Genomic DNA, 27,060 nt, shown 5'->3' with positions numbered 1-27,060 from the left:
ATGAAATTATGTGTCCTTTGTGTTAAATACACTCCGTTCATTAAATAAAGCACACTCCATTTGAGATTTTAATGAATTATAATGCAGGGAAATGTAATTTACACTTAGTAACAATTTATTACACTTTTTTCTCTCCTTCAGAGGAAATTCATGCTTGCTTCATAAAAGAAGGCTGCATGATCCACTTTTAGGAAGGAATAAAATGGTCATGCATAATCTAATCCAGTCTGTGAAATATAGAAATGCAGTGAAAAGAAAGGTGTGTTGGCAACCGTAGGAGCAAGGAGACTTGATAGCATCAGAACAGTGAGAGCCCTGCTGACACAGAGTCCTTCTAAGTTCCAGCACCCACCTTGCAATGACTGTAGTGACAGCACTGCCAAACCCATACCGTCAGTGTCACTGAAAGTTTCACACCAGGAGATGTATAACAGTCAGCTGCATTTAACATGTATATTGCAGTAGCGTTAAGTGTTCAGCCCTATTGTAATTATCTTGTGATGGGCACCTTATGGGATTTTGCCATCTGTGCTCCCATAGTGTGCAATCTATGCCATTGTTTCTATCCACTTCACCAGAGTCCTCGTAAATCGTATTCTGTTGCTTCATTCCCACTAGAATCTCACCATTTCATTTTGTAGAGCCCTACGTGACTTGGTTGCCTTGTAAGGAGGGGGAAGAAGGTCCTGCACAAATCTTAAAACCAGAAGATCCAAAACCCAAGATCTAATTAATTTCTGCTTTTCTTAACATTTCCATGAATTCACCTGAGTTCATCTAGTACCTGATGCTCCTGCTCTTCTCTCCAAAGCAGTTTGGCTAGCTCCATGCACTCTGATAGCATCCCGTGTGCAGAATCTGAAGACATCTTAGGTGAGAAGACTGGCAGCAAGACTTCTTGTTCAGAGGTGATTTCACACATGGAATCACCAGCTGCTGTTACAAGTTTTAAACAGTTACAGTGGGTGCATGGTCATGCCTGCAGCCATAGCTGTCGGAGCAGCTGGCAAGAAAAGGACAGACACAGCTAGTTGTTTAGGATTTTGACTGCTCTAAGAGTCAAGGGGGTACAGTCATGGCCAGCTTCTTCTTGGTGCCAGTAGTGTGACCTGTCAAACATAGATCTGTTCCAAGTCATTGAGGGCTTAATGGGTTAGAATCAAAACCACCAGTAATGATCCAAGAGCATTTGAGTGCCCCGAAAATCATTTCCCTTGCGAGCTGCATTTCAGCACGGACACAGCATCTTCCTTAAAACTGTGATTGTGCTGCCCTTCTTTCTATGTCATAAAAAGACTTCATGTGATGAATACCAATTATTTACTGCTAATATAAAAATACTAAACTTGCAGAAAGTTGTCCCACAGAGGCAGACCAAACAGTGCATTAAGGCACTCTTGATCCTAGGTAGAGTTTTCAAAAAGTGATATTCATGGTGATGGTGGCAGAGGGGGAGGCGCCCAGTTGCTGTATCATTTCACCCTGTTGTCCCAAAACATGCATTTCCTGCTCAAATGGTAATACTAGAGAATGGTAATAATAGAGAAAAACTCTGTCACTGGTTAATAATGCCTGGCTTCCACACAAGTTCGGAGTTTACTGAGTTTGAGTTTATTGAGAATAAGCGTTCAGTGTTTATCTTCAAAGGTGGAGACTTTTATCCCTTGACATTTGGTTGCAATGCCTTTATTTCTGTTACAGCAAATGACGGATGGAGGTGCAGTCATCTTGTCAGCATGATACTGTGGTGAAGGAAAGGCAGCACAATAGCTGAATGCTGAAAAGTCTGTTTTGACTGACTGGTAGAACACACTACAATACAGCTAATTAGAGAGTGGTGTCCCCATATAAACACAGCCTCACAAAGCTGCATTTTATGAATGAGTTGCTTTATGTGGTTTTCCACTGCTTCTCACCTTGTGTGGTAGTTTGCTGCTGTGCCAAGAAAATGAAAAGCAGACATTCTGATCTGGTAGCGGGACTTGCTGGTAAATGTGTGTTAGAGGCTCAGTCCACAAAGTATACTATTGCAAGTCCAGGTGGGAACCCTTGGCTCTTTAGACAAGCTTCTAACTTGGCAAGTGCACAGTTCAGTCCCTGGCAGGCAAGACTATAGCTGTCACATTTTCATTTACATCTGCACAATTGGCTCACACATTTGCTTAGGTGTAAGCAGCAACATAAAAGACAAAGCAGTAGCAGGTCAGGCCTGAAGCATTTTACTGTCAGCCATTGAGAAATCTGTTGGCACCAGCTGGGATTTCAGATGAGCCATAGGGAATTAGGTACATATTTTTTAAAAGGTGTGATGCTGAGCTTCTTTTAGCAACACGTGCCCTCTGGTTAACATATTGGTTTAGCAATTTGCACGCAGTTAGTTCTGTCTTCATCTATGGTGCGAAAGTTGCAATGTCACTGCCAAGATTTTTAGATGCCAAAGTAGATCTAAGCCATGCCTGGAAGCATGTGTATTTGAACTAGGAGTGAACAAAAGCTTAACTTCGGGTATGAACTAGTTTCAGATTAAGAATTTGGCATGCTGTTATTTGCCCCAGAGGACGCTATTCAAACAGATTGGTTCTGCTGTCAAAAGGTTAGCCAGATTCTTGATTGAATGATACTAGAGGCTCTGAGTTAATTAACGGTGGGAAAATGCCAGATCCTTTGATTGAAGGAAGTAGGTTGGCATGTAATTGTCTCATAGAAGATCTGAAACATTTTTGTTAGATTCCTTGCATTCTGCTACATATTTGTATAATTGTTCCTTTCATCATTGCAAATTACATGAACAAATGTCCAGGAGGTACATCAATAGCAAACTTATAGAACAGCAAATGTACTTTGGGTGCTTATCCCAAGAAGAGAAGTCATTATGCACCCTGAGGAAGAAGAAGAAAACTTCCCCAGCATTTGAGCAGTTCTTAGCCACATGTAAATTAACTTTTTTAGCCTTGGGCCTTCATCTCCCTTAGAAGAGTTATCTGGTCTGGAAAACCCTCCAGCTGTGCTGACTCACAGAAAAGTGGCCCTTCAAATGACAAGCAGCTGGATTTCAGTGCATGACCCTGGTGCTGACTGGCTTCACACTGGTTACAATTCAGGTCTGTGGAGCACAGGTGATGCCTGTTGGCTTAGATGCCTTTACATGGCATGGGGGAAGGTGATCTCCATTAAATTCAGAAGCTGTGTTTAGCTGAGCCACTCAAAAATTGTAGTAAGATACTTGCGTTCGTTACAGCAACAGCTTGGGCTGTCTGGCTCTCACTGTGGCTGCTGTAAAAGAAGTCTGACTGGAGTGGGGAGAGTACTGAGGCTGCTGCAGGGGGAAGGTAGGAAATAGCATAGGGAAATAGAGCTGTGTTAAATAGCAGACTGTGAAGGAACTGGTATTTATAGAGATGCCTGCTAGGTTTTCTAACTGGTTATTATTGCTTATCCCTAAGTAACGATATCCTAAGATTGTTTGTTTTTGATGGCTTTGCACTTTTTCAGGAGAACTCATTAGTGTGTCATGTATGTTTGAATGTGGAATGAGACATTTATAAAACAGTAAGGCTGTGGTGGGAAAAAATGACTCTCTAGGTTCTTATGCTGCACTGGTACTTAGAAGCAGGAGCTGCTCCTTCAAGGCTCTTGTCTTCCTCAGTTGGTCCTGTGGGTAGCTAGATGCTGCCCTGTGCAGCAAGTCATGCTCTTCTTTGTCTGCTAAAGATCACTGCGTAACTAATTGGAAAGACTAAATCTTTTGGAGGTCTCTTCTCTGCTTTTCTGAGGCACTTCTCCTGGGACAATATATTCCTTGTACCTCTGCAAAAGAGAGAATAGAAGTATCGTGTTCTGGGAAAGAAAATGCACCTGGATGAACAGTTACAGAGGATTGGATCAGTGTATTGACTTGTACAACACTGTGCCTTTAATCTCTCATGAAAAAACCCATGACAAATGTTGTTGAAATAACACAACTTGATAATTGCTTTAAAGTTTGTGTATTACTTTCTAATGGGGTGGATATAAGCATAGGAGGAAACAGCACTTTATGCAGTCTCCTAGCAGCCTGGCTGCTAAACAGCCTCTGGCCATGTCCACCAAGCTCTTGCGGGAGGCACGTTAACTGCCAGGTGCCTCTGGGTAAAGAGATTACTTTCCAGCTTGTCATCCAGCACCTGTGACTTCAAGTGGTGCCCCAGGTGTTACCCTGGGACAAAGCACAGAAGCTCTGTATGAACCCTCCTCAGTCTTATTTCAGTAGTGTATTGTATCAGCTGATACCTGCATAAACAAGTGCAGCTGAAGCTGTCCCAGCCTGTTTATGGGATGAAATCCTGGAATGGCAAGTAAAGTCAGAGAAACCCTTTAGTGGGCTGTAGTGTCAGACCTAGTATCTTGCAAAGGTAGGCCTATCTATGTGACAGCAGGAATTGTTGCTCTGGGGAGCTAGTATCATCCTTGTTCTAGTGGCTTCACCATGTAAGTATTGCTGCTTAGAGGAGCCCAGGGGCATGGCATGTTCCAACAGGCCTGGGGAGGAAATCTGTCCCAGCTCTTCCTGTGACAGTTAATGAGGTATATTCACATTAGAGCTACCAAGATGATCACGGGACTGGGGCATCTCCCTTATGAGGAAAGGCTGAGACACCCTGGTTTGTTCAGCCTGGAGAAGAGAAGGCTGAGGGGGATCTCATCAATGCTTATAAATATCTAAAAGGTGGGTGTCAAGGGAATGGGGCCAGGCTCTTTGCAGTGGTGCCCAATGTCAGGCCAAGGGTCAATGGGCACAAGTTGGAACACGGGATGTTCCACCTCAATACAAGGACAAATTCCTCTCCTGTGCGGGTGCCAGAGCAGTGGCACAGGCTGCCCAGAGAGGCTGTGGAGTCCCTTCCCTGGAGACATTAACACCCCGCCTGGCCGCGGTCCTGTGCCCCTGCTCTGGGTGTGCCTGCTCAAGCAGGGGGGTTGGATGAGATGATCTCCAGAGGTCCCTTCCAGCCCCTGCCGTTCTATGATTCTTTGCAGAAGTACTGCTCTACCTTTAATAACAGGAAGAATGTTTGCAGTGCATTTAATTGTTTTAATTTAAAGTGGTTTTCTGGGAGGTGAAGTAAGAGTTAGATGAGAATGCATAATACTGTTAACTTTATTAAAGACATGTTGATACAGTGACAGCATTAACTTTTTGTTATGCTCCCCCTTCTAGCAAGGCTGGAAATGAGAGTGCTGCACATCTATAAAACTGTTCTGAGAATTAAGGAAACCTCTTTTAGAGGAATGGGAATTTGAATAAAGGTTGTTTATGGCCTTTGGGCAAGTACAGAGATCATGAAAAATTAGAATCCCTCGTAGCTCAGAATATCTTGTACTGCCTTACTGTATAAGAAAGACCAAAAGTGAATTTCATAAGGTAGATGAGTGATCTGATGTCTGACCTCTAAAATAAGAATGGCTTTTGTTTTCTGTAAACACATATGACACTGAAGAGCGGGCAGTTCATTGCCTTCTAGACTCAAAATCCCTTTGGGCCATTTCAGTTCCTATATGAAGAGCTCTGACAGGCTGCCAGTTCGTTATAATGATTACTCTCCAAGAACAATATGGTAAAATATAACCATTTAAAATGTGACACGCAGGAGCACATTTAGAAAACATCCAAAGTCTGCAAGCAATGCTAAGGGAAACGGGGAAGCCCTGGTCAGATTGGGTTGGAAGGGGAGCAGGTAGGAATAAGATACGAAAAGAGCATTAAGCAAGGAAAGCCCAAGCACGCTGGCACAGCATGGATGCAGCTACCCCAGCAAGTTTTCTCCAAATCCTACAATGCACACAGAGTACAATTTAGTACCAGAGATGACAAATAATAATACAATAAAAGCCTAAAGGTAGGAACAAAAGCCTACCGCAAAGTAAAACTGTGTTGAGGCTCTCCATGAAGTACAAGGGACCACACCTAACTGAGATGAAAGGTTTGGGCGGGGGGGGGGGGGGTTGGGCTTTTCCCTTCCCCCCTTCACCCCCAATCAGATTTCCACCCAAAACAAAATTTACCTGGTATATCAAGTTGTTTACAGTTGCATTCTCAAGCTGATCTCTTTCTGCATTTGAGCCTTCGCTTTACTTAGGAGGTCTTGTGTGTGTGCTGAGCTTTAAACACATCATAATGTCTCCTGAAGGAGTCCTGTAAAGGATCAGTGAGAATGTTGCTTGTTCTGGCCTGGTCCGGACAAAAGGCTTAATCTGTTAGTTCTGGGGCTAAATTCCAAACTCCCTTTGCAGCCACTGTGACCTTTCCACTCCCTCAAGCGCATTTTGCAGCAGGCCTGTGCGGAAGCTGCAGCAAATAGCTGCATGTCTCTGGCAACGGCCACTCTCTTCTCTCTGTGCTGAGCGTCTGGGGTACTCCTGCATTTAGATACAGGCCAACGTGTTACCTTCTTAAGAAGTCTAAATTGTGCACTTCCTAGGCTAAAATGCATTTTCTAGAGACTTAGGGTCATTTAAGAAGTTACTGACCTCGGTTGCACAGAGGTGGTTAAGAACATTGTTGAATTTTTAATACCTTTATAGTACTTCCTTTCCTGTCTCCTTCTAGCATGTAGTCTGAGTAAGTCTGCCTAGACAGTATAAAAACCAATAAAGAAACCAAACCAAAATTGCAGGAAAGCAATATTGTCAGGTTGTGACTCAAGCAATGAAGTTCCCCCTCAGCAGCTGCCCGGGCCAGACAACACTACCTCTAATTTTCTGTGATGACTTGAGAGAAAATGACAAGCAATACCTGTGAAGAGGTGCTGCTTATGGCTGGCAGTGGATTGCAGTTCGGCTAATGTAATTCTAGTCTAGTGGCTCTTGCTTCTTGCTAACGTGCAGGGGTCTGTGCCAATTCTAGTCCTATTCAACATATTCATCACTGACCTGGACGAAGGGACAGAGCACACCCTCCGCAGGTTCACTGATGATACAAAACTCGGAGGAGTGGCTGACACACCAGAAGGCCGTGCTGCCATCCAGCGAGACCTGGACAGGCTGGAGAGCTGGGCCAAGGGGAACCTCATGGAATTCAACCAGAGCAAGTGCAAGGTCCTGCCCCTGGGGAGGAACAACCCCATGCACCAGGACAACTTGGGGGCTGAACTACTGGAAAGCAGCTCCACTGAGAAGGCCCTGGGAATGCTGGTGGGCAGCGAGGTGACCCTGAGCCAGCACCGTGCCCTTGGGGCCAAGAAGGCCAACAGTATCCTGGGGTGCATTAAAAGGAGTGTGGCCAGCAGGTCGAGGGAGGTTATCCTCCCCCTCTACCCCACCCTTGTGAGGCCATATCTGGAGTGCTGTGTCCAGGTCTGGGCTCTCCAGTTCAAGAAGGACTGGGAACTGCTTGAGCAAGTCCAGCGGAGAGCTACCGAGATGATCAGGGGACTGGGGCATCTCCCTTATGAGGAAAGGCTGAGAGACCCTGGTTTGTTCAGCCTGGAGAAGAGAAGGCTGAGGGGGATCTCATCAGTGCTTATAAATATCTAAAGGGTGGCTGTCAAGGGAATGGGGCCAGACTCTTTTCAGTGGTGCCCAATGTCAGGCCAAGGGTCAATGGGCACAAGTTGGAACACGGGATGTTCCACCTCAATATGAGAAAAAACCCCTTCCCTGTGCGGGTGCCAGAGCAGGGGCACAGGCTGCCCAAGAGGCTGTGGAGTCCCTTCCCTGGAGACATTAACACCCTGCCTGGACGTGGTCCTGTGCCCCTGCTCTGGGTGTGCCTGCTCAAGCAGGGGGGTTGGACGAGATGATCTCCAGAGGTCCCTTCTGACACCAACCATTCTGTGATTTAGTGATTTATTGACAGTCTTTTCATGTGAGGAATTAGAATATAAGAAAAGCAAAGCTTTTATACATGTTGAACAGAAAAATGTTACTACTGAAAACATACTCTGACTTTCATGTTCCCCCTTTCCAAATGTTCTGTCTATCAGTGTATTAGGACTTCCTGGAAAATTCACTTTTTTCCTGGAGTGCTGGGAATGAGCTTTGCTTGAAGCAGATGGGACCTTCAAGTGAGAAACTGTTTGAATTAGGGTGGAATTTGTGGTGAAGCTGGAGAAATAGTTATCCATCTCCCCTTGGATGCAGTGGGATTTTATGAGGACAAGCATCTCAGAAGCTTTTAGCAATTTAAAAGCATATCTTGCTTAAAAAATCATCAGTGGAATGCATTCCAAAGTCACTTGGGTTTGATGCCTAAAGCTCCTACTTAGAAGTTTTCAGCTGTGGTTAGGATTGAAATTCCTTAAAAAGCAAGTAGTTAGACTGTACTTCCACATGTAGGTTTGGCAGTACTTTCTTCTTATTCTCTAATGACATTCAGATTACTTAGGTGCATTAGCACAGCAAATTAATTATTTGTTTCTGACAGAAATTTTCTACTTTCAGACTAATCCGCAAATAATGCGACTCTACAGGTAGCCTTGATGTTGCTTCTGGATCAGTCTTGTGACTTTGCATTGGATGAACATTTTTGCTCGTTAACAGAATTCCCCATATATCTTTCATTCTCAGCCCTGCTTGTGGTTTTAGTCTTAATAACACGTTGTCTAAATCACTTTGGAGATTCCTGTGTTGTCCTTGTGGGTGAACTGTACAAGGAGTTCTTACAAACGCACGTGATTTTGATCTGAAATGTTGGCTGCTGACTTGTTACCAAAATGCCCGTTTTGCGATAATAGGCATGTGATAAGCAAAGTGTGGCTGTAGCATCAGTGGAAGGAACTCCATTTTCATTTAAATGGGACTGGGGAAGTGGGTTGTGCTGATAGTCACTTCTTAAGGAGTTTACAATAATAGTGTCAGCTGTAAAGCAAAATCAAACAGATATTTCTTTAATACAGTTTGTCACTTTCTGTAGATGTGCATGCAGAAATATTTTGTAGGTTGCTGATTTTTTTTTTTGTAGCAGAATAATTCAGCTACCTCCAGCTTTACGCAGCTGTCATTTGAAAGCTGGTTATCAGAGCCACGTTACTGAAACATGTGACTGCTCCCCCCATGCTTCAGCCACTTAGCCAGCTTGTTTGAAAGCCCTAGAGAAGGTGTGTTGAACCTTTGACTCATGCTGAAGCAGACTGTGATGGGGGAGATGTCCTCCCAGCATGCCAGTGGCTCAGGCTGAGCCGGGAGCATAGGCCAGGAGCTTGTAGAGCTCAAGCTCCCTCTGCTTGGTTCAGGGAGACCTGCTGCCACAGCCATGGACAACTCTCAGCTTGAGCTACCAAACAACCGGGTAGACTTGTTTCCTATCAAATCAGTAAGTGTTGAGGCTTCTGAGGAGGTCAGCGCAATTTTGACTTAGTCTTCTACTGAAGAATGCGAATTCATTTTACAGACTCAGATCAAATAATTCCAGGTGATGAATTTTAACTGGAAAAGTTTTGAAGTAATTTTGAAATGTTTAAATTCGTGTGGTACAAGATGCTGTATTTGATTAAAAACAGTTCTCCCATCTCCAGGTATACTCAGTCACTTACTTCAAGCTAGTCCCAACTTACAAAACCTATTTGCACAGCCTGGTACTGAACTCTCAACCAGGTCATGAAGTCTCCATCTGTAGCTGTGCTTTTCAGGGATAGTATTATCTGTGACTGTCCTAGAGGCTGGAGCAGTCCCCTCATAGGGCCAGGCTGCTCTCAGATGGAGATACTGCTGTTTAGCAGAAAGCAGGGTCCCCACTGGGGCTTTGAGAAGAGCATCAAGGTGCCCCACCCAGCTGGGTGGGAATGTAAGCTAGGTGTGAAGCTGCTGGGGTTCAGCAGCCAAAATTCTGTGCAAGTTTTCTTTGAGCATCTAAATACTGCTTTGGGCAAGCATAAAGCCATGTTGGGACTGGTCACACTGAAATGGATTTGGTTGGCATTTCAAATTAATTAAGTGTGTTAACTTTGCAAGGCGAGGATCTGAAATGCTTGATCTAGATATTATATGTAGATTAGAAGTGAGAAATGGAGTTTGTTTTGCTGCCTGTATTAAAAATGCAATTCTTGAGATAGCTCATTTCCACTGAAGCAGTGGGCCACCACAGCCACTAGGAAAGCACTAACACATTGGCAGCGTACAGCCATAACATGTAAGAAATGTTGACATGCCATCAAGCGTACAAACATTCAATTGCTTACATGACAGAGCTTTTCTTTTGCAGTTATTGGTAGCAATTTTTCCATTACACTTTCTCATTTTCTTTTCTAGCTTTACTCACAGACAAACCTCCAAAGCCATTGTTCCCCATGGAGAACCAGCCAACTGTTATAGATGTCCAGCTGGGTAAGTCCCCTTCTGGGAATAATAGATCCTAAACTTCCACTCTGGTAGCAGGTGGGAAAAACTGAAAGTGGTAAGAAAGGTTTAGTGGTACTGTTATTACATGCAAATTAATTTGCAGCTTCTTATTTACAACTGTAGAATTTACTGCCATGGCAATTTAAGAGAATGAACTTGTGTAACATCAGGGGATGGCGGTACTAATTGGTTACACCGGGTATTAAATATAAAGCGCTGCTGCTCTTTTTAATATATGATTGATAGAGTAATAGATGTCTACGTCAGTACTGTATTGATCAGATGATGTTCACCCTAAGACAAATATTCTCATAAAAGAAGTGCTGATTCCTTTAAAAGTTAATGTAAAACAGTGCATTTTCAAGTTGTTCTGAATGCTTACCAGAAAGGACTTTTGACTAGAATTATTGTGTGCTTTTCTCACTCCTGTAATATATTCTTCTGTGAATGCACATCTCTGAATCTCAGCTGGCAGCCTGTATTTTCTCTCATGTTGAGAAACTGTAATGTTAGAGTGTTCTGCTAACTTTGGGGAGCCGTGGGGCATCTTGGTGCTGAAAGAATGGCTCAGCCTTGAAGTTTGAGTGGTGTTTTTTCAGTGATTTGAAAATAGATTTCTAATTTTGAGAGGCAGAATTGGAGTTGCTGTTAAGAACTGTGGTACCATGAGCTTAAATTACGAGAGGTGTTGCAGATGTGGATTATTCACTCCTTGCTGAAACTGTGGCGTTTTCCCCCTTCTTGAGCTTGACTTTCTTCTTCCTTTTATACCAAAGTTGGCTAGGATTCAGTGGTGGAATGCTGTTTAAAGGCAAGCAAGATCAGAATGAAACATTTTAAGTGGCCTGATAACGTTGTGGTAAAGCTGTTTGTTTTTGTGAGACCCTAGAGCTGGGTACAGTGAGTCCCTGAGCTGAGTACAAAGGCACATCCTTGTTCTTAAACCAGGTGCCTAACAATTTCAGTGATTCACTTAAAATGCTGTGAAGTATTTGAAAGTGGGGCTTGAGTTCTTGAATGTGATTGTTGAATTGTGGTGAGAATATGAATCATTTGTGACCTTAGCTAATCTTAGACTAGCTTTTTCTCATATACCTGAAATGACTCAGGAGCCTGTAAGGGCTTGCACAGGGAAGACGGAAGTGGATCTGGGAAGCAGCCAGTGCCAGATGAATTCAGCAGACAGTTGCATATGTGCCTGTGCAGGTTCCCCTCCACAGGACTCGTGTCTGTAGCTGAACAGAAATTGTCCCTAAAAGGAGAAAACACAAAACGGCTCTGGAGCCATAGTCAAAAGCCCACCAGAATTAACAGGAAAACACAGTCAGCAAAGTTTGGATCAGCCCAAAAGGCTGAATTGAATCTCCTGGTCCAGCTTCTTAAAAGTCTACTTTCTAATGATTTCCTTTAGGAGCAAACAGTTCCTGCATACATTGGTGTAATAAAGGCACTCAAAGAGTGCACATCTTTGTTTCCTGCATTTTTATTCCATGTTCATTTTCTCTTCCAAGTTCCCCTGTTCCATCAGGACTCTGTTGTTTTTGCAATGAATTTCTACTTTTTTTCCTGCGTGGAAACATTTTGTTCTGACTGATTAAAAAGAGGTTTGATTAAAAATAATGAAAACAAACAAATACCCTCCTCTCCTTGGAGATATGGCTCAGTAATAGGATTTTGGAGTATCTCTAGTGGGAAATATGAATCTTGCATCTTTATATGTTGGAATGTAATCCATTAGTTGTCCCCTAAGATCAGGGAATTTACATACGGTGCTTTTTTCTGATATATTAATGAGTTTGGTTATTGCCACTAAACCATTTTCATATTATGTGTAAAAGATTCATGCTTACGGAAGAACCTGAACTTGTATTCTTTAACACACAGTGAAGTTTGTTGATTTCCCTCTTGATTTGAAATGGCAGATAGAGCTATCAAATTTTCAGGGAGCACCTTCATCTTGTGGAGGCCACCTGCAGCTTTGGGCTGGGAGGCTGTGCTGACCTCTGCAATACGCTGCAGACCCTCACCATGTTTAGAGCTTTGCAGGAAAGCAAATCATTTGGTTGCAGCAAAGGAATGGAGGAGAAAGTTGTATGTAAGGTCATCTGCTGGAATACTTTTTTGAAATCTTGTTAAGCTCCTAGGAGTTTTGAACAAGTGACACTCTTCAGTATTTTATTAGAAATGAAAGCAAAGTTTCTGTGTTTTATAGGGCCTTGAGCCCATGGAGTCAAATGACCCAATATACCTGCTTTTTCAGTGGTTGTGCAAGGATGAACGTGCCACTAAACTGCAAAAGAAATGGAGTTTAATCCATCTACTTGTTCTGCAGAGATTATTTCAGATTCCTATTGGAAAACCAATCTTTAATAAATAGCTGTCTTTGCTCTGTAAGCAGAGGAGATTAATAATTGCTTACTGTCTTTTTCCTTAATGATTAGCACAATGCAAGGCAAAATCTTCCTAGAACTCTAGGCAGTGGCCTAACTATTTAGCAGCTTATCTGACCTGATTGCAGACTTCAATATTCACCTTTTGGCTTTCAGCTTTTAGAAGAAGATTCAAATGAAAATAGGTATGCACAATTCTTTTTGACAGTGGATAAAAGAGTTCCTTCAGACTTCAAACACGGCCCAGAGCCTCCCCTGTTCTTCTTAAGGAGCATGAATGTTCTTTTTGCTTTTTCTGTTTTCCTTTGGAATGTGACAGAGATCAAAACCAACCTCGTCAAGGTTAGAGAGAAGCAGAAACTGGAATTTGCTTCTTTCTTGTTTTCTGTATTTGCTTGCGCTGGAGAAACAGAGCCAGAGAGGGGAGCATTGGCAGGAGGACAAAAGAGCATCCCAGAGGACTGGAGAAATAGTCCAAAGCAATTTCACTGTTTCAGATGCTTTACCAGGTCACCTAATCACTTCATCTCTGGGCCAACCTAGAAAATAATGACATAATTTTTTCTTATTTTTCATTTGCTGCCTCCTTTTCATAAAAACAGACCTAAAAAACCCTTTATATTTCTCTTTAGCTCTTTGCATTGGGGTCAGTGTCATAATAGCTCTTGATTGCATAATACGCAGCATATTTAATCTTATTATATCTTGTTTTAATAAATAATGTTATTTGCTCTATATAGTATATGATTTTGCTAATATATTACATGAATCTGATAATATCATGTTCTTCCTGAAAAAAGACATCCCTGAGTTGTCTTCATGACATTAAAATCAAATTTGATAGAATGTGCCAAAATACATATTAGGTCTTCTGCTCAGGAGATGGTGTAGCTTTAGCAGAAGGCTCTTAAGATTGCTTTTGAAGAGTTTTGTGCCATGACTCTGTACTCCTACAAACTCTGTTTGTAATATGTGACTGTCTCCCATGTAAAGCTCTGAATGTGAATTTATTAAAGCTTATGCCAGTGTGATTCAAAGTAGTTGTGTTTTTTTAGAGCAGGAACTTGTTGCTTTGGTTGACCATATAAACCTAACCATGTCTATGGATTGTTCATATAAAATCCCTGAGGTTAGAGAACTCCTTATGTGATTTAGAAAAGTAAAGATCAAAACCCCAGTCAAAAGTCTTGAGGCTGTAGTGCAGCAAGTTTTAAAGATCTATTATCTATTTTCACATACAGCTGTTCTGACAGTAAGTGGAGCATGTTGTGCTGTAAGTCTTAAGATGACTTGTTGGTACATCACTCTGCTGATTTCTTGATTTATTTTTTAAACTCTTTTCCAGCTAGCTTTGTTCACTCTTAGTGCTTTGAGAACGTGGAAAGAAAGATAACCAATCCTTTGTGTTTTGATTACATGATTACAGAGTAGGTTTCGTCTCTGAACTAGCTCCTTTGCACAGTTCTGGTAGCAACAGGAAGCCAAAAGCTGACTGATAGATGGGTAGCTGTGAGTTATTGCACTGCCAGCTCTTGGCTGGTGTAAAAGCAGCATGGCAGGGCATAAGCATTTGTGGAAGAAAGGAGTCACGGTTGTGCTCTGCTGATTCTTGGCTGGACAAGGGTCTGGAGGGATCTTGTAGGAGCTGTATCTAGCTAGTCTATGTATAAGCAGCTCCCAGAGTCATCTGGCTTGCACCGTGCCTGCTACTTTACACTTGTGTATTCCACAGAGTATCAAAAAAGTTAAAAAAAACAATATCAAAATAGAAGCTAAGTCTGTCTATTAACTCTTTGCCATGTATTTCAGTGACTACAATGTTAAGTTAGTCTTTTCCTTATGAATGAGTTAGTTGAGACCAGAATGAACATTTGCATGTTTGTGTCTATATTAATTGAATATATCATTTATGTATCATTTGCTTTTCAACTGTGCACTAGTTTTTTTTCCAGGCATTTACTTAAGATATGTAGCAGTCTTAGAAAACAAAACAAGAAACATCTATGTTAATTCATTTACTGAACGGGGAAAATGTCAAGGGGTTTAACTCACTTCTGTCATGGTAGTTTCTCTGCTTATAAAGATGCTGAGGAAAGAAAACATGCAGCGTATGAGGATTCTCATTTTTCCTAATAGCTGACCTGGTCAGAAAGATTTTGTTCCTAGAAGATTTAGCAGTGCAATTCCTTGGGACTAGTTATTAAGCAGATCAATAGAGCTACTGTAAAACAAGTGCAAGGGAATATACAAAGTTACATTGCTGACAGGTATGGGAATAGAATGAAAATAGTTTTTTTTTAAAAAAAAAGGTCCTTTTTGTTTGAAGCACTGTCTGGAAGGAGTCATTTGGGAAGTGACAATCCATGCCTATGCTAACGTTTTTAAGATACTGCATTCACTGTCCACAGTCTTAATTTTCATTGAGACCCCACTTCTCTTCTTAACAATAAATAATAATGATTAAAAAATAAATCTGCAAGATCTTTCAGAGACAATTTCATTGTAAATTTCATACCAAGGTTGTCCATTCAAGACAATCCAGCAGTGTCTGTCATTACTGATTTGTTGATTAAATCATGCTTTCTTCATATTTAAAAATACAGATGTTTCATAAATGTTTTAGTTGAACAGGGTGGTGATCTTGGGCAAAAAACAATACAGAAAGTTTGAACTGTAAAGTAATTCGAACAGACCAATTGATTTGAAAGTGAACTTGGGAAGGAATTCGTATTAGTGTGTTTTCAGTGTGAAAAGAGCACTGATGCTCCTCTGTGGTCAGGGCTTGAGTGCTGTGTGCATGCCTTTTGATTTGCTCTTTAATTAAATGATCACATATGACATCTACTCAGGCATGTATGAAAAACCGGTATCTTAGATGTGGGTAGCTACATGCTACGCTTCTGCGTTTCTTTCCCTCAACTCCCACCAGGTATTCTCCAGCCTAGAGCTTAGCAGAGGCTTTCTGTGAGCTGGGCCAAATCCTGAGCTTTGCACCTCTCTGAGGGCAGTAGCCTTCTCTCCTTGTGCTGCTCCTGCTCCTTCTGCTCAGCTGGGGCAGCACAGAAAGACAAACCTGGAGGAATCGGAGGTGACGTGACCCAAATGGGCCCTGAGTGAGCAAAGAGACTGAATTGGGAGAAAGATGTAGCTGAGACCAAGAAAAGGATGTCTGAGGAGGATGAAATTAAAGCTTAGAGGGCAAGGAGGAGATGGGACTGCAGATTTATTTTTTTTTTCTGCATTTTGTGTTGAGATTTGTAGCTCTTGTCACTCTGTATGAAATGTGGTGGCAGCCCAAATACACATTTGCAAGAAGTTCTCAGAGCCAGTGGGAGCAAGATGTGGGCATGGAGGTGTGCTGGGCTTCTGCAGCTGATGCCTGAGTTGCCACAGAACATGTTCACACTGACTCTTCTGAAAGCTTATAGCCTGGCTAAACTCTGGAGGATTTTCCTGGGAATGTCTTGTATAGAGAATATTGGCCATCAAATTGGATGTCCCTTCTCTTAGGGTGAAAAGAAGGAGAACGGAAGGAAGGAAATGTCTTTTATCCCTATTCTCTTTGCCCATTCTGTGAGAATGCCTGATGTTTTTGACATAGATCCCTCCCCCTTCCTGTCTTCCAAAATTAAAAATCTCTAATTAAGATAATTAACTAATATTGCAGCTTTGATTTCACCTAACAGATCAATCAGTACAAAATCATAAGCATGTGAAACCAAAGCCTTATAAAAAACAGCTTTGATAGGAGATGGCATTACCTGTGTGTACACTGTATTTCTTCTGGTTGGGAAATACAATAATAATCAGCAATATAATTTTTTTCTGTAGAATCCAACTTTTCAAGACACACCTCCTTTTCCTGTTAGAATAGTCTGTAAATGTTATTAAAAGTAATAGTACTTTAAGTGGAGTAGTGTCTTATGGTGCCGCATCCAAGTGGTTAAATTGTGCGCTGAGTGCCCTACAGAGAGGAGACTGAAAGTTGTCCATAGAGACTCAGTTGCTCTTTCCTTGTGCAAGACTTGAGTGTGGGATGGGTGACAAGCTTTGCCCCAGATCATATCCTGCTGGCTTACTCTGTACAGGTGGAATAGCCCCTACCCCCATACCAGGAATCTAGGCCTGTGTGAACTGAGTGGCAGAGCAGAGGGGAGATGGGACTAGAGGGAGAGGAAGCATGTGGTGTCTCCTCTACCCCAACACTAGCAAAAAATTGATCCCTTCCATCCCCAGTTCTCCCCACACCACCCCTTCATCTCACAGCCAAGACCCCCATGCACTGATGCGCTCTCGAGGAGCAAGCTGGTACCCTCCTTGTTGTCTCATCCACACCTTCTTCCAGCCATCCAGGGCTCTCCACTGCACCCACCTGCTCCCACAGATAAGCTGGGAGATCCCCTTTCTTCCCACAGGAGACCAAACCTCATATACTATTCCCCTCCTTTCAAGAAGTTAGAGACTTCCTGTGTAAATGCCCCCAGACTCGTGCTGGAAAATCTCTTCCTCCCAGCAGCGCAGACTGTAATACCAAAAGCTTCATGTGCCTGCACAGAAACACACAAAGGAGCAATTTTCACTGGGAAATGAAGGGAAACCATGCGTATCTTCTTTAGGACCTGCCTTCCTCTGCAGCACAAGGGACACAGCTCCACAGCTATTCCAGCTGTACGTGCCTGTATGAAAGGAGGCAGGATTTACATCTATTACAATCATTTTGTACTAATCTGCAGGAAATATTAGAGACAAATTGTCTGACATTTAGGTTTAGAAGTAGTTCCCTAAATACCCTAAGTGTATTACCGCTAATGCTTTGATGCTAATTTGGTACGTTGTTAATATCCCTGCTTCTCTCAGGGATAATGGTGAAATGCTGTACTTCAGAGCCTTGAGGCTGGGATCTGTTGTTCGGCTGGTGTAAATCCACAGTTGTTTTGCCTTTTGTATGGTTAATTCAGATTTACATCTGTGAAGCAGAGAACAGCTTATTTGCGCTCTTCTTTCTTTTGTTTTAATGGACTGGAGAAGAGAAGGCCAAATTCTGGCTACTGATCCGTGGTTTTTACATCCATTGGGATCCATGGGATCGGCACAGATATGTTAGAAAGGAAGATGTGGCACTTTCCAAATTTTTCCTTTCTAATTCTTTAAACTATTTATGGCTTATGTTGATTTCAGTTGTCGTTAGATCAATCTTATATATACTCTGAGGACAAAATGAGACTGTCTTTATAGAAAAAATTGATGAATTGATGTCAGATAGATACCCTTGCAGTCGGGTTTGAAACAGCAGTACTTTGGATAAATCTGTCGTGTTCTTTTTAGTAGTAGTAAAGAAAGTAGTAAAGAAGAAACACTCCAGCATGTCCTGGCTTACAGTTGTTTGATGGCATTCATCCAAGGGCGTTAGCTTGCTTCTAATGATTGATGAATGCCTCAAATCATCTTGTACCAGTAAAACTTTCAGAGAAAGTGGTGACTGTTGTGGGGGGGTGTCCAGGGCATACATCTTTAGCACCTCACTAGGACTAAGCTGTGATTAACAAATGCAACCATCACTTCAACTACCATATGTTCTGCTGTAGCTCTCCTGACCTTGGCCAGGAGCCTGTGTGTCATCTTTTAAAGTGAGGATAGTACTTCTCTGTTTTCCAGGAATGTTGTGACAACAAAATCGCCTGGTATTGAGGAAATGCTCTGAGAAGGGTGAGAAGGAGTAGAGACAGGGAAGGCTTTGGCCAGGAGTTTTTTCTCAAGGACCTTGCCTTTTGGGTTCTGATCCTGACTGCAAATGCAGACATTTGACTGCACAGTCCACCGACATATACTATTGTGCATTGAAAGTCAGGCAATATTAATGTTCCAGAAAAGAGAGCCACAGGGCAAAGTTTGCACCATTTTCTGTGCTTGTTAGAAACGCTGGCACTGGAAGGAATTCATGTTCTGCCGTTTTACTTTCTCTCTACAGTGTTTGTCATATGAATGAGTTATTAGGCTGTGAATGCCTCATATATTCTGTAAATTACAGAGTAGAAACATTCGGCGCTACTATTTTGACCTTTTCAGCATTCTGTGATTTGCTGGGCATGCCATTCCACATCTCTTGTTTACGGCCTCACTAAAATGTAGGGATGGAGCCGAGTAGGCAAACAGTCAAAATATACCGGGCTGCAAAAGGTCAGGGTCATGCATCACAGTGCTGCTGTTCAGTGGGCAGTGAAGATTAAAATCTAGACGAACTGTTCTCATGATTTTTCCTTCTTCACTGAAAAATAATAGAAAATTGTACTTTGTAATCTGTTCCAAAGGCAACAGTGCAGAAAATGAAGAGTGATGGCATAATTTTTATTTCTTAAAATTTCAACATCGTAATGTCATGATCTTAGAGGCCGTGAAAATCAAAACTGTCATAGTCCTTCAAAAGAAATGCGATGGAATTCTACTCACCAAATCTTTGCTTCATTTAATCCATGTTTGATAAATGTTGCTCTTAACTTCATCCTCCATACCCTTGCGTTTGTCTCTATCCTATGGACACAAGTAGCTTGTATTAGGTAATTGAACTTTGACCGTTAAAACTAGGTTGATTTACTGTACTCATGTTAGACATTTCAGTCCAATGAAGACCAAATGAAAGAGGGTGAAAGCAAGATTTCTCTTGAAATGGAGAGATACCTGTATTGCCTACTGAGGACACATACTACATGACTTCTCAGTACCCCTAATTGGCTGGAAGGTAAAAATACTGAAAGCAGTGATCTGTGGAAAGGTAGCAGAGGCACACTGTTTTCTACCACACATTTTTAGTTTAACAAACCAGCCTCACAGTAAATGATGACTCTAACTTTCTAGAGCTGAGTCTGGTTTTGTTATCTGCTTATACTATATGGGAAGCTTATTAATTTTAACATGCTTGGCCCTGGTCCCATGAACAAATGAATGTGATTAGTCATGAAAACATCCACTGAGATTTCTTTGGTGCACAGTCAGGTAGGTGTGTAGTTACTTCAGCTCAGAAGAGCGTAGGATTAAACACTTTGAGTAATGCTTTATATTGCTCAAATACAAAATTCAGTGGTTTGCTTGCACACTGCATTAATTAAAAGGCATAAGTAAATTTCAATTTATATCTAACAGTCTAAAATGTAAGTGAACTGCATATGCCACTGCTATAATCTCAGTGCAAGTTTGCAAATGGTGCTACGTGCTTTACTGGCCAAGTGTTACATAATTCTTTGCAAATTCAAACTGTTTTCCACGTTTCTCTGATCAAGCTTGGTGGTTTGAGTTGAGAATTTAAATACTTCAGATGCACTTAAAAAAACCCTGGTGTGTTAAGTGTGCTTTTTCACTGCTAGTGAGCTGAGTAAATTCTGTGAATTTTGTCTCTTTTTATGAAGGGAAAGATTGTCCATGTGGATCTTCCCTTGGATACATTCTCTAAATGCTTCTGGACTTGACACACTATTTTGAATAGTTTGTTGCTAAGCCCTGAATATGCAGGACTTGAAAAGTAAAGCTGCTTAGATCGGGCAGGCTGATCAAATCAAGCTTTCTGTTTCCTGATTACATTACTGTTAACTCTTTTTAATGATTTCCTGATCTGCATTGATGAATTTGAAATCAAATTTATAGATAATATTCTGCAGCCTATCATTTAAATTGTTGATATTAATAAACATTACAGGCAGAAAACTGCTTTGCTGGAACATTTGAGCATTTGCCCCAATGAAGTGGATGCGTATAGAATAAGCAGAGGGTTTCATTTGTAAGTGCAGCAGATATTTGTGGTTTAATTTCATCTGAATTCATCTGCCTTTCATGCTTTAGTCACTTCAGAAACGAAGTTGTAGAGATTGAACTGTGTGCAATAAGAAATGTGCTTTACCAAGGATCATTGACCAAGCGCATTTATTTAGGATTGCGGTTTTGCTTTTCTAAATAAGATCTGGCAAAGGGAGTGGTGTGTAGATATCAAATTGTCATTCGCATTGTGGGCACGTGGCCTCTGAGAAGGGATCTGTTGCATTTGTGCATTTATTCAGATGCAGGCAAGCATACTACTTCTCTCAGTTTCAGGATTTCAAATCCCAGCATCTCACAGTCCAGCACACCCCTTCACAGCCTGGCCTCTCTTTTATGAAACGCCTCTTCAGTCAGAAGACACTTTAACAAACTTGTGATTTCAAACACCTAAATTATCAGCAAACATTTGGGGGTTATGAGCCATAGTTTTGCCTGTAACAAAACGAGGAAATCCCCAAGCTAATTACATCGTGTAGTGTATAATAGCAGGCATGATTGTCTTAAATTATTTTAGAATAGCTATTCTAGAAGAGACATCAATAAGTCCTTTCTGGGAATTTGCAAGCATCTTGTTTTCTGTGCTAAGTTTGTATCGGGTCCTTGGTTGACACCTGTCTTGTACAATATTCTGTGCCAACTCTGTAGTGAGGTGTTTTACCAATGTTTCTGCAAAACTGACCTTGCAGATTCTTTTTTTTCCTGTGTGGTGTAAGGCTCCTCTAACTTGTAAATGTGGGTGTATATCATTGTCTTGTTTCCTGTTCCATAGTTATGTACCTTACAGTCTCAAGTACTGAAATCCCCTTCAGAGTTTCCATTAATCTTGTTTCTAAGACCATGTTAATTAAAATTACAAAAATCACTTGCTTGAGAGAGCTTTGGGGAATTTCTGTGGCAATTAGTGTTGTTGAATTGAGATACTGTGATCCTACATAACCATCTCAAAAGTGCATCATATTCAGAAACAACAGTGCAAGCGTTTAGGGAGCTCTGTTATCAGAAGTTTGGTGTATGTTGACTTTTGGCACAGCAAAGATTCAGTGACAAATGGGAGTGGCTGAGGGTCTAAATTGTGAACAGAGATGCTAAAACAGCATTGAGATACCCAGGCCCAGTCTAGTTCATGATAGCCTGTTATAAGACAAGGCAAAGGTACTTCTATCTAGAGGAGGTGTGAAGAAACAGCCATGCTTAATGTTTACAAAAAACATGGAATATTTGTTGTCTTTTGTTGTGTCAAAAAATTACATTTGCCATGTTGTTATACACTACTGCCTCTGTGGTATACCGTTTAAATTAATAAATAATGCAATAATGTAAATTTCCAAAATGAAGTGGGTTTGGGTTGTTTTGGGGTTTTTTTTGTTTTGTTTTTATACTAATTTCGGGTAGAAGCAGGTCAGGAAGGGGGCGTGGCATCTTCTTGTCACTGGAAGTTCAAGAATTTTTTCATTTTGACTCAGAATAGAAAACAATTGTCAGAATGTAATTTAAACTCAGAATATCTGATGGCCTGCTGCCAACGTCATCAAAATGATAAAAACTTTAAACAGACCTAGCACTCAAGTGTTAATAAACATGATGTCTCCCGTAGGAAAGGATGCATGGACTCATAGTGACATGTAGTGTTCCTGGTCTGACACTAGCTAAATTTCAATCTGTGATGGCATTGCTTTCCTTGTGTTCCTGTTTCTGGTGGTATGAATAGGGTATATTTTGTCTAGAACTTTGGGAATTCTGGAAGTGTGTGTGTGTGGAGGGTTGTTTGGTGGGGATTTTTTGTTGTTGTTTTAATGGAAGCCAGAGAAACTTTTTTATACAGTTTTTTTTTTTAACCAGACAATAATGAATGATTATGAGATCAAAAGTGGGCAACAGAACAGCTGGCATGAGTAAAAACTTGTATTTTCTTGCTATATCCCTGATTGAAATCACCAGTTTTCAAAGCCGATGCTGACTCTGTTGAATCTAATTTAGTTCCTGCATCAACTCAGTTGAAGAATAAGTGTAACTGGGAAGGAAACCGATGTTCTCTAACGCTGTCTCTCAGCAGAATGCTGCATCTGCAGTGTCAGACACGTAAGTCCCCACAAACACCTGTTTTAATAAACAGCCAATTTGCTAATGCTCAGTTATGCCCACAAATAGCATCTGTTTCTGGCCAGTTGTCTACCTGAATATAGCATCCTTCTTAATCAGTGAAAGCCTCTATTGCATAACTAGTCTGACTCATTTTCTACCCAGAGATGGGAATTACCCACTGTGCTCTCTACTCTTAATATCCTTCTTGAGGGAATTGGTGGAAAATAGAAAGTCTGCTGGAACAGTTCCGCCCTCCCGTCCAAGCAAATAAAGCAGCCATGGCTTTGATATGTACATAAAAATAAATACATTTTTAGAGCTAGGTGTTACGGAAATACCTCATTGGCTGAATGGTAAACAGTGATGGATCAATGCAGCACCCAGGGCGTTCCCATGGGTGGGTATTGCTTTTACATTGGCTCCAGAAAGGTGCCCAAACCTTTTTAGTGGGGTTGGATGCTGGTGAGAGAGAAACAGAAATATCGTCCTGACACCTGGCAGTCAGCACCACCGTGTCAGCTAAAAGGAGGTAGGGCAGCTGATCAGTTCAAACCTTGCATCACACGTTTCCAGTGTCCTAAATGTGCTCCTTGCACTGTTTGTCTACGGGCTTTGAAGAGAGCTTGGCATATGGAGTGAAGACTTACTGCGCTCACTGTTCTTCCTCAGGAAAATTTTGTATCTTTATTACTAGATCTGGAATGTCAATCTAAATTCTATGTATAAAGGCCTATTGCTGTGTGTACAGCCTTACAGTGCCAATAAAAGAGTAAATAAAACTATTACACTATGTAATCTAAATTACAGAAGGAAACAGCCCAGTGGGAGAAATAGTGGTGATAGAGCTAATCCTTTTTTCTTCCTTCCCTGCCCCACTGCTAACTGTAGAGATGCAGTGGAAGTGGATTCAGTTATTAAACTGTTTTATTGCTTTTCTTATTAAACATTCCTAATGGTGTTACAACTAGAGGCCGTTGTACTTAGACAAGAGTAAAGCAACTTCTTCTGATCTCTGCCCATGCGTGTAATAAGTAATATATAGTCTGCTGTGCAGTTGTTACAAGTAATAATAAATTGATGATACAAGCAGGCAGGAGTGAGGGACTAGAGAGACAAAGCAATGAAATAGCACGATTTTTTGCAATTTTAACCTTTCAGGAGCAGTAAAGTAGCTGACCATCTACCCAATCCAATAGCCTGAAGCAGCATAATGATATAGCTGGGGAGAAGCAAATTTCTAACCCAGCAAAAGTGAAGCTGTGACTTAAACCTCGCCATAAATTTTTGTGAGCCAACCTGTGTTGCTTGTTAACAAGATACAATTCCCAAATCTTTCATCCTCCATGGCATTTCTGCCCAGCAGATTGTATTTGATGATAAGTCAGATCAGCGGAAGCCAATCCAATCCAAACTGCTTGTGGTTTGATTTATGTTTTATAGAAATCGACCTACCCAAAGTGCTAGGAAAACAATGTTTCTGCGGCCCCTGATTAAACAATGTGATGGAGCTGATTATTCACCACTTATTCATTCTTACATTACATTTTCAAAAAGAAGTATTTATACAGTGCAAACTCTGTCTGCTTAGTGAGTGACGAAGCAACCAGACCCTTAAACCTCTTCTGTAACTGAGCGACCAGCAGCGGTAGAAGTTTGAGTCTGTAATGCACCGAGACAAGGAAGGTCACTGGATAGAGGTAGGCAAAATTAAAATTAAAATTGAATAAAAACAACTGAAGCTCTGGGACAAAATTGCAATGTTCTATTTTTATTTTTGAGACAGCTGGGCTCACTGGGATTTTCTGAATGTCTCTCACCAAAGTTGCATATTAAGTACCTTGAAAGCAAGTGATGCAGCGCAGAAGGGAGTTGGCTACTCACTGTGCACTGAGCAGAGATTTTTCATTTCATCCATCATTCACAATGTGCTGCAGTACTTCCAGAACTTACTGAACTTATCTAATGTAGGGTGGAACAAGACCAAGAGCTCTGTATGCAATGTGTGCTCAGCTCTCCCTCTACCTCTGAACTGAAAGAGAGGTCGTTTGTAATTGCTGATTTTAGTAGCGTGGTCAATCCTATAGAATGTTGTGTGGTTGTGCACACTGCTTTTTAGGACACGCAGAATTAGCAGCTTTCAGAAGTCATGAATTGGGTATCTATAAATCACAAGACTGACTTACCTATCAGACTCAAGAGGTTTTTTGCCTTTTGTTTCTTGTAACTGTAGATTACACTCTACCTATAAGTAAATTATTAGAACTGCACTTTGAAAAATACTATCCAGCTTCTCCATTTCTCACAGTATATCCCATAGTACCCATGTTAATCGATTTTTGGCTTTCCAGGTCATCCCACCTCTCACTGTCCATGCAATAGGGAACAGACTGTGTAATAATTTACTCAGAGTGGCAGTAGGAAAATGGGTGTTGCTAGCTTACTAATAGTTGACCAGCCTTGGGAGCTACGTCAGAGAGCTAGGGAGAGATGAGCTGATCTCTCAAGACCCTTCCTGGTTTAGTATCCATTATGTTAGGATTTGAGAAGCTGGAGAGTTTAAAAAGATTGAGACTTATGGTAAAATACCAAAATGTTGATGAATTTGGCAGTGTACATCATCTTACCTGTCCCTGTTTTCTGTAGACCATTTAATTGCAGTTAATTTAAATTCCATATTGAAATTATTAAAATGGCTTTCATTTGTCTGCTGCTTAACTACACTTCTGATCTTTGCTGTTAGCACATATCAGTGTGTGGGGTTGGAGAGTTGTATTCATCTGTAGCACCCAAAATCATTGAAGCTTTTTTGATTTCCATCCTTAGGTCCCTTAAATGCTTATGATCCCTAAGGAGTATAGGGAAATCATGAAACACATAGGTATGGCTGGAACCTTTTCCACCTTTGAGCCAGTGGAATTTGAGTGATTTAAGTAATTTTGCATTTGTCTTTTACTAGTGAGTGAGCTAGACTGCAGGAAGTGGCAAGTATAGTTTCTGGTATCATAGGACTTGACTTTGATGATGGTGTTTGAGCTTAAAACCTTTCAGATGCTTGGGATTTCCACATTGCGGTTCCAATCATCCACAGCAGATGGACAAAGCAAACTGAAGAAAACTACTGTTCAGTGGCCTAAAAGAGAAAGCTGTGCCTGTGCACTAGCAAGGCGTACCTGGTGCATGTGGCTGGTTGGGTTCCTTGGTTTAATTGCACCAAACCAAAGGCCTGAAACCAGTTTACCTCTGTGATATTCAGACTGTTCATCTCAGACTGTTTCTGGCCTGCTTTTCAGAGCTTCTGTGTTACAGAGCATTTCTTTTTGTCATACTGCAAGAGGGCAGGGGAAGGGCAGCTCCTAGGAGCAGAAAAAACTCACTTAAACAGGCTTCTGTTTGTTTCAATCTTCTTTGAACATTGTTTTTTTCTTCTTTGCTTGCCACTTTCAGAGAAGTCACCAAGTTGTAGGTCTTGCTTGCAGAGGAAAAGTTGAGTATTTGCGTAGCTGCTTGGCCCCCTTAGTGCCTGCACTGTCCTGACAAAGCACCTGAATCCCTGCAGTCAACATGTGCACAAGAATCTCCTATTATCTTGTAAAGTAGATGGAGTTGTTGCTACAGAGGATGAGGAAATAACTGTTTTGTTCTAGGACTTCCAAAGAGTCACTTCCAGGCCATGCTCAGGTACAATCTTGCAGCCGTGGTAGGTGCTTACATCTGAAGTAACTATATCAGTCTCTGTAGTCTGCTCCCAGTCAGCATGTGCCTGGTGTCTGGATTATCTAAATTACTGACAGACAGAACTAACTTCAGCTTATTCAGTAGTTAAATTTAGGAAAGAACCTACAAAATGAGTGTGTTTTTTGTGGAGGACAGGACTATAGTCCACAAATCCCTTTTCTGTCACCTCCTCTTGGGGGAGGGAAGGAGGCTGTGGGGCCTGTTGGCCTGTGTCACAGACCGGCTTCCACCAGTCATGTGAAACACCTCTAAAAACGTAGCTTTGTGGCACCTGCATCTTACTCCTGGAGCCATCCTTTTATGTTTTAGTGTCTGACCGACTCTGATGTCACATCAGCCTGAGTTTTGAAAGTCATTATTCCTTGCAGATTTTGTGCTCACCTGTGAGGATGGTGCCTGCAGAAACCCAAAGCTGCAGGTGCCCTTGCAGCATGTGAAGCAAGGTGGTTACTTCAAGTTTAATTTTATGGCAACTTCATTTCTCCGCTTGCTGTTCCCATGCCTTGTGAGATTAAAGTAAAACTTAAAAGAATCATTTTCCAAAATAGAAAGCTAACAATGATTTAGCAAGTCCATACCCCATCATTCACCATTCAGACTTTGGACAATGGCAGCATTATGTCACTGTCTTAACAGTGAATGCTGCCTCTAAATTTGTACTTTCTAAGGATGGAAAGTGAAGCAGCTTTTTTCTGATAAAAGAAAGGCTGGTTGTCTTTGATATCCTAGATAA

At 41.5% G+C, this 27,060-nt stretch overlaps 1 protein-coding gene across 9 annotated transcripts in view; it reads left to right on the top strand.

The window, feature by feature from the left end:
• Positions 1–27,060, top strand: part of IL1RAPL2 (interleukin 1 receptor accessory protein like 2) — a 395,811-nt gene that overhangs the window by 271,873 nt on the left and 96,878 nt on the right. For 8 of the 9 annotated variants that reach the window (XM_075107082.1, XM_075107086.1, XM_075107078.1 and 5 more), the window contains one exon: positions 10,225–10,299. The exons of the other annotated variant lie outside the window; for it this stretch is intronic. In XM_075107082.1, coding sequence (XP_074963183.1) covers positions 10,225–10,299 — 75 coding nt within the window. The remainder of the gene's footprint in view (positions 1–10,224; positions 10,300–27,060) is intronic. 9 annotated transcript variants of the gene reach the window in all.

This window comes from Phalacrocorax aristotelis, chromosome 11, assembly GCF_949628215.1.
Source record: "Phalacrocorax aristotelis chromosome 11, bGulAri2.1, whole genome shotgun sequence".
In the NCBI taxonomy this organism is placed as follows: Eukaryota; Metazoa; Chordata; class Aves; order Suliformes; family Phalacrocoracidae; genus Phalacrocorax; species Phalacrocorax aristotelis.
This window is presented reverse-complemented; position numbering and strand designations above follow the sequence as displayed.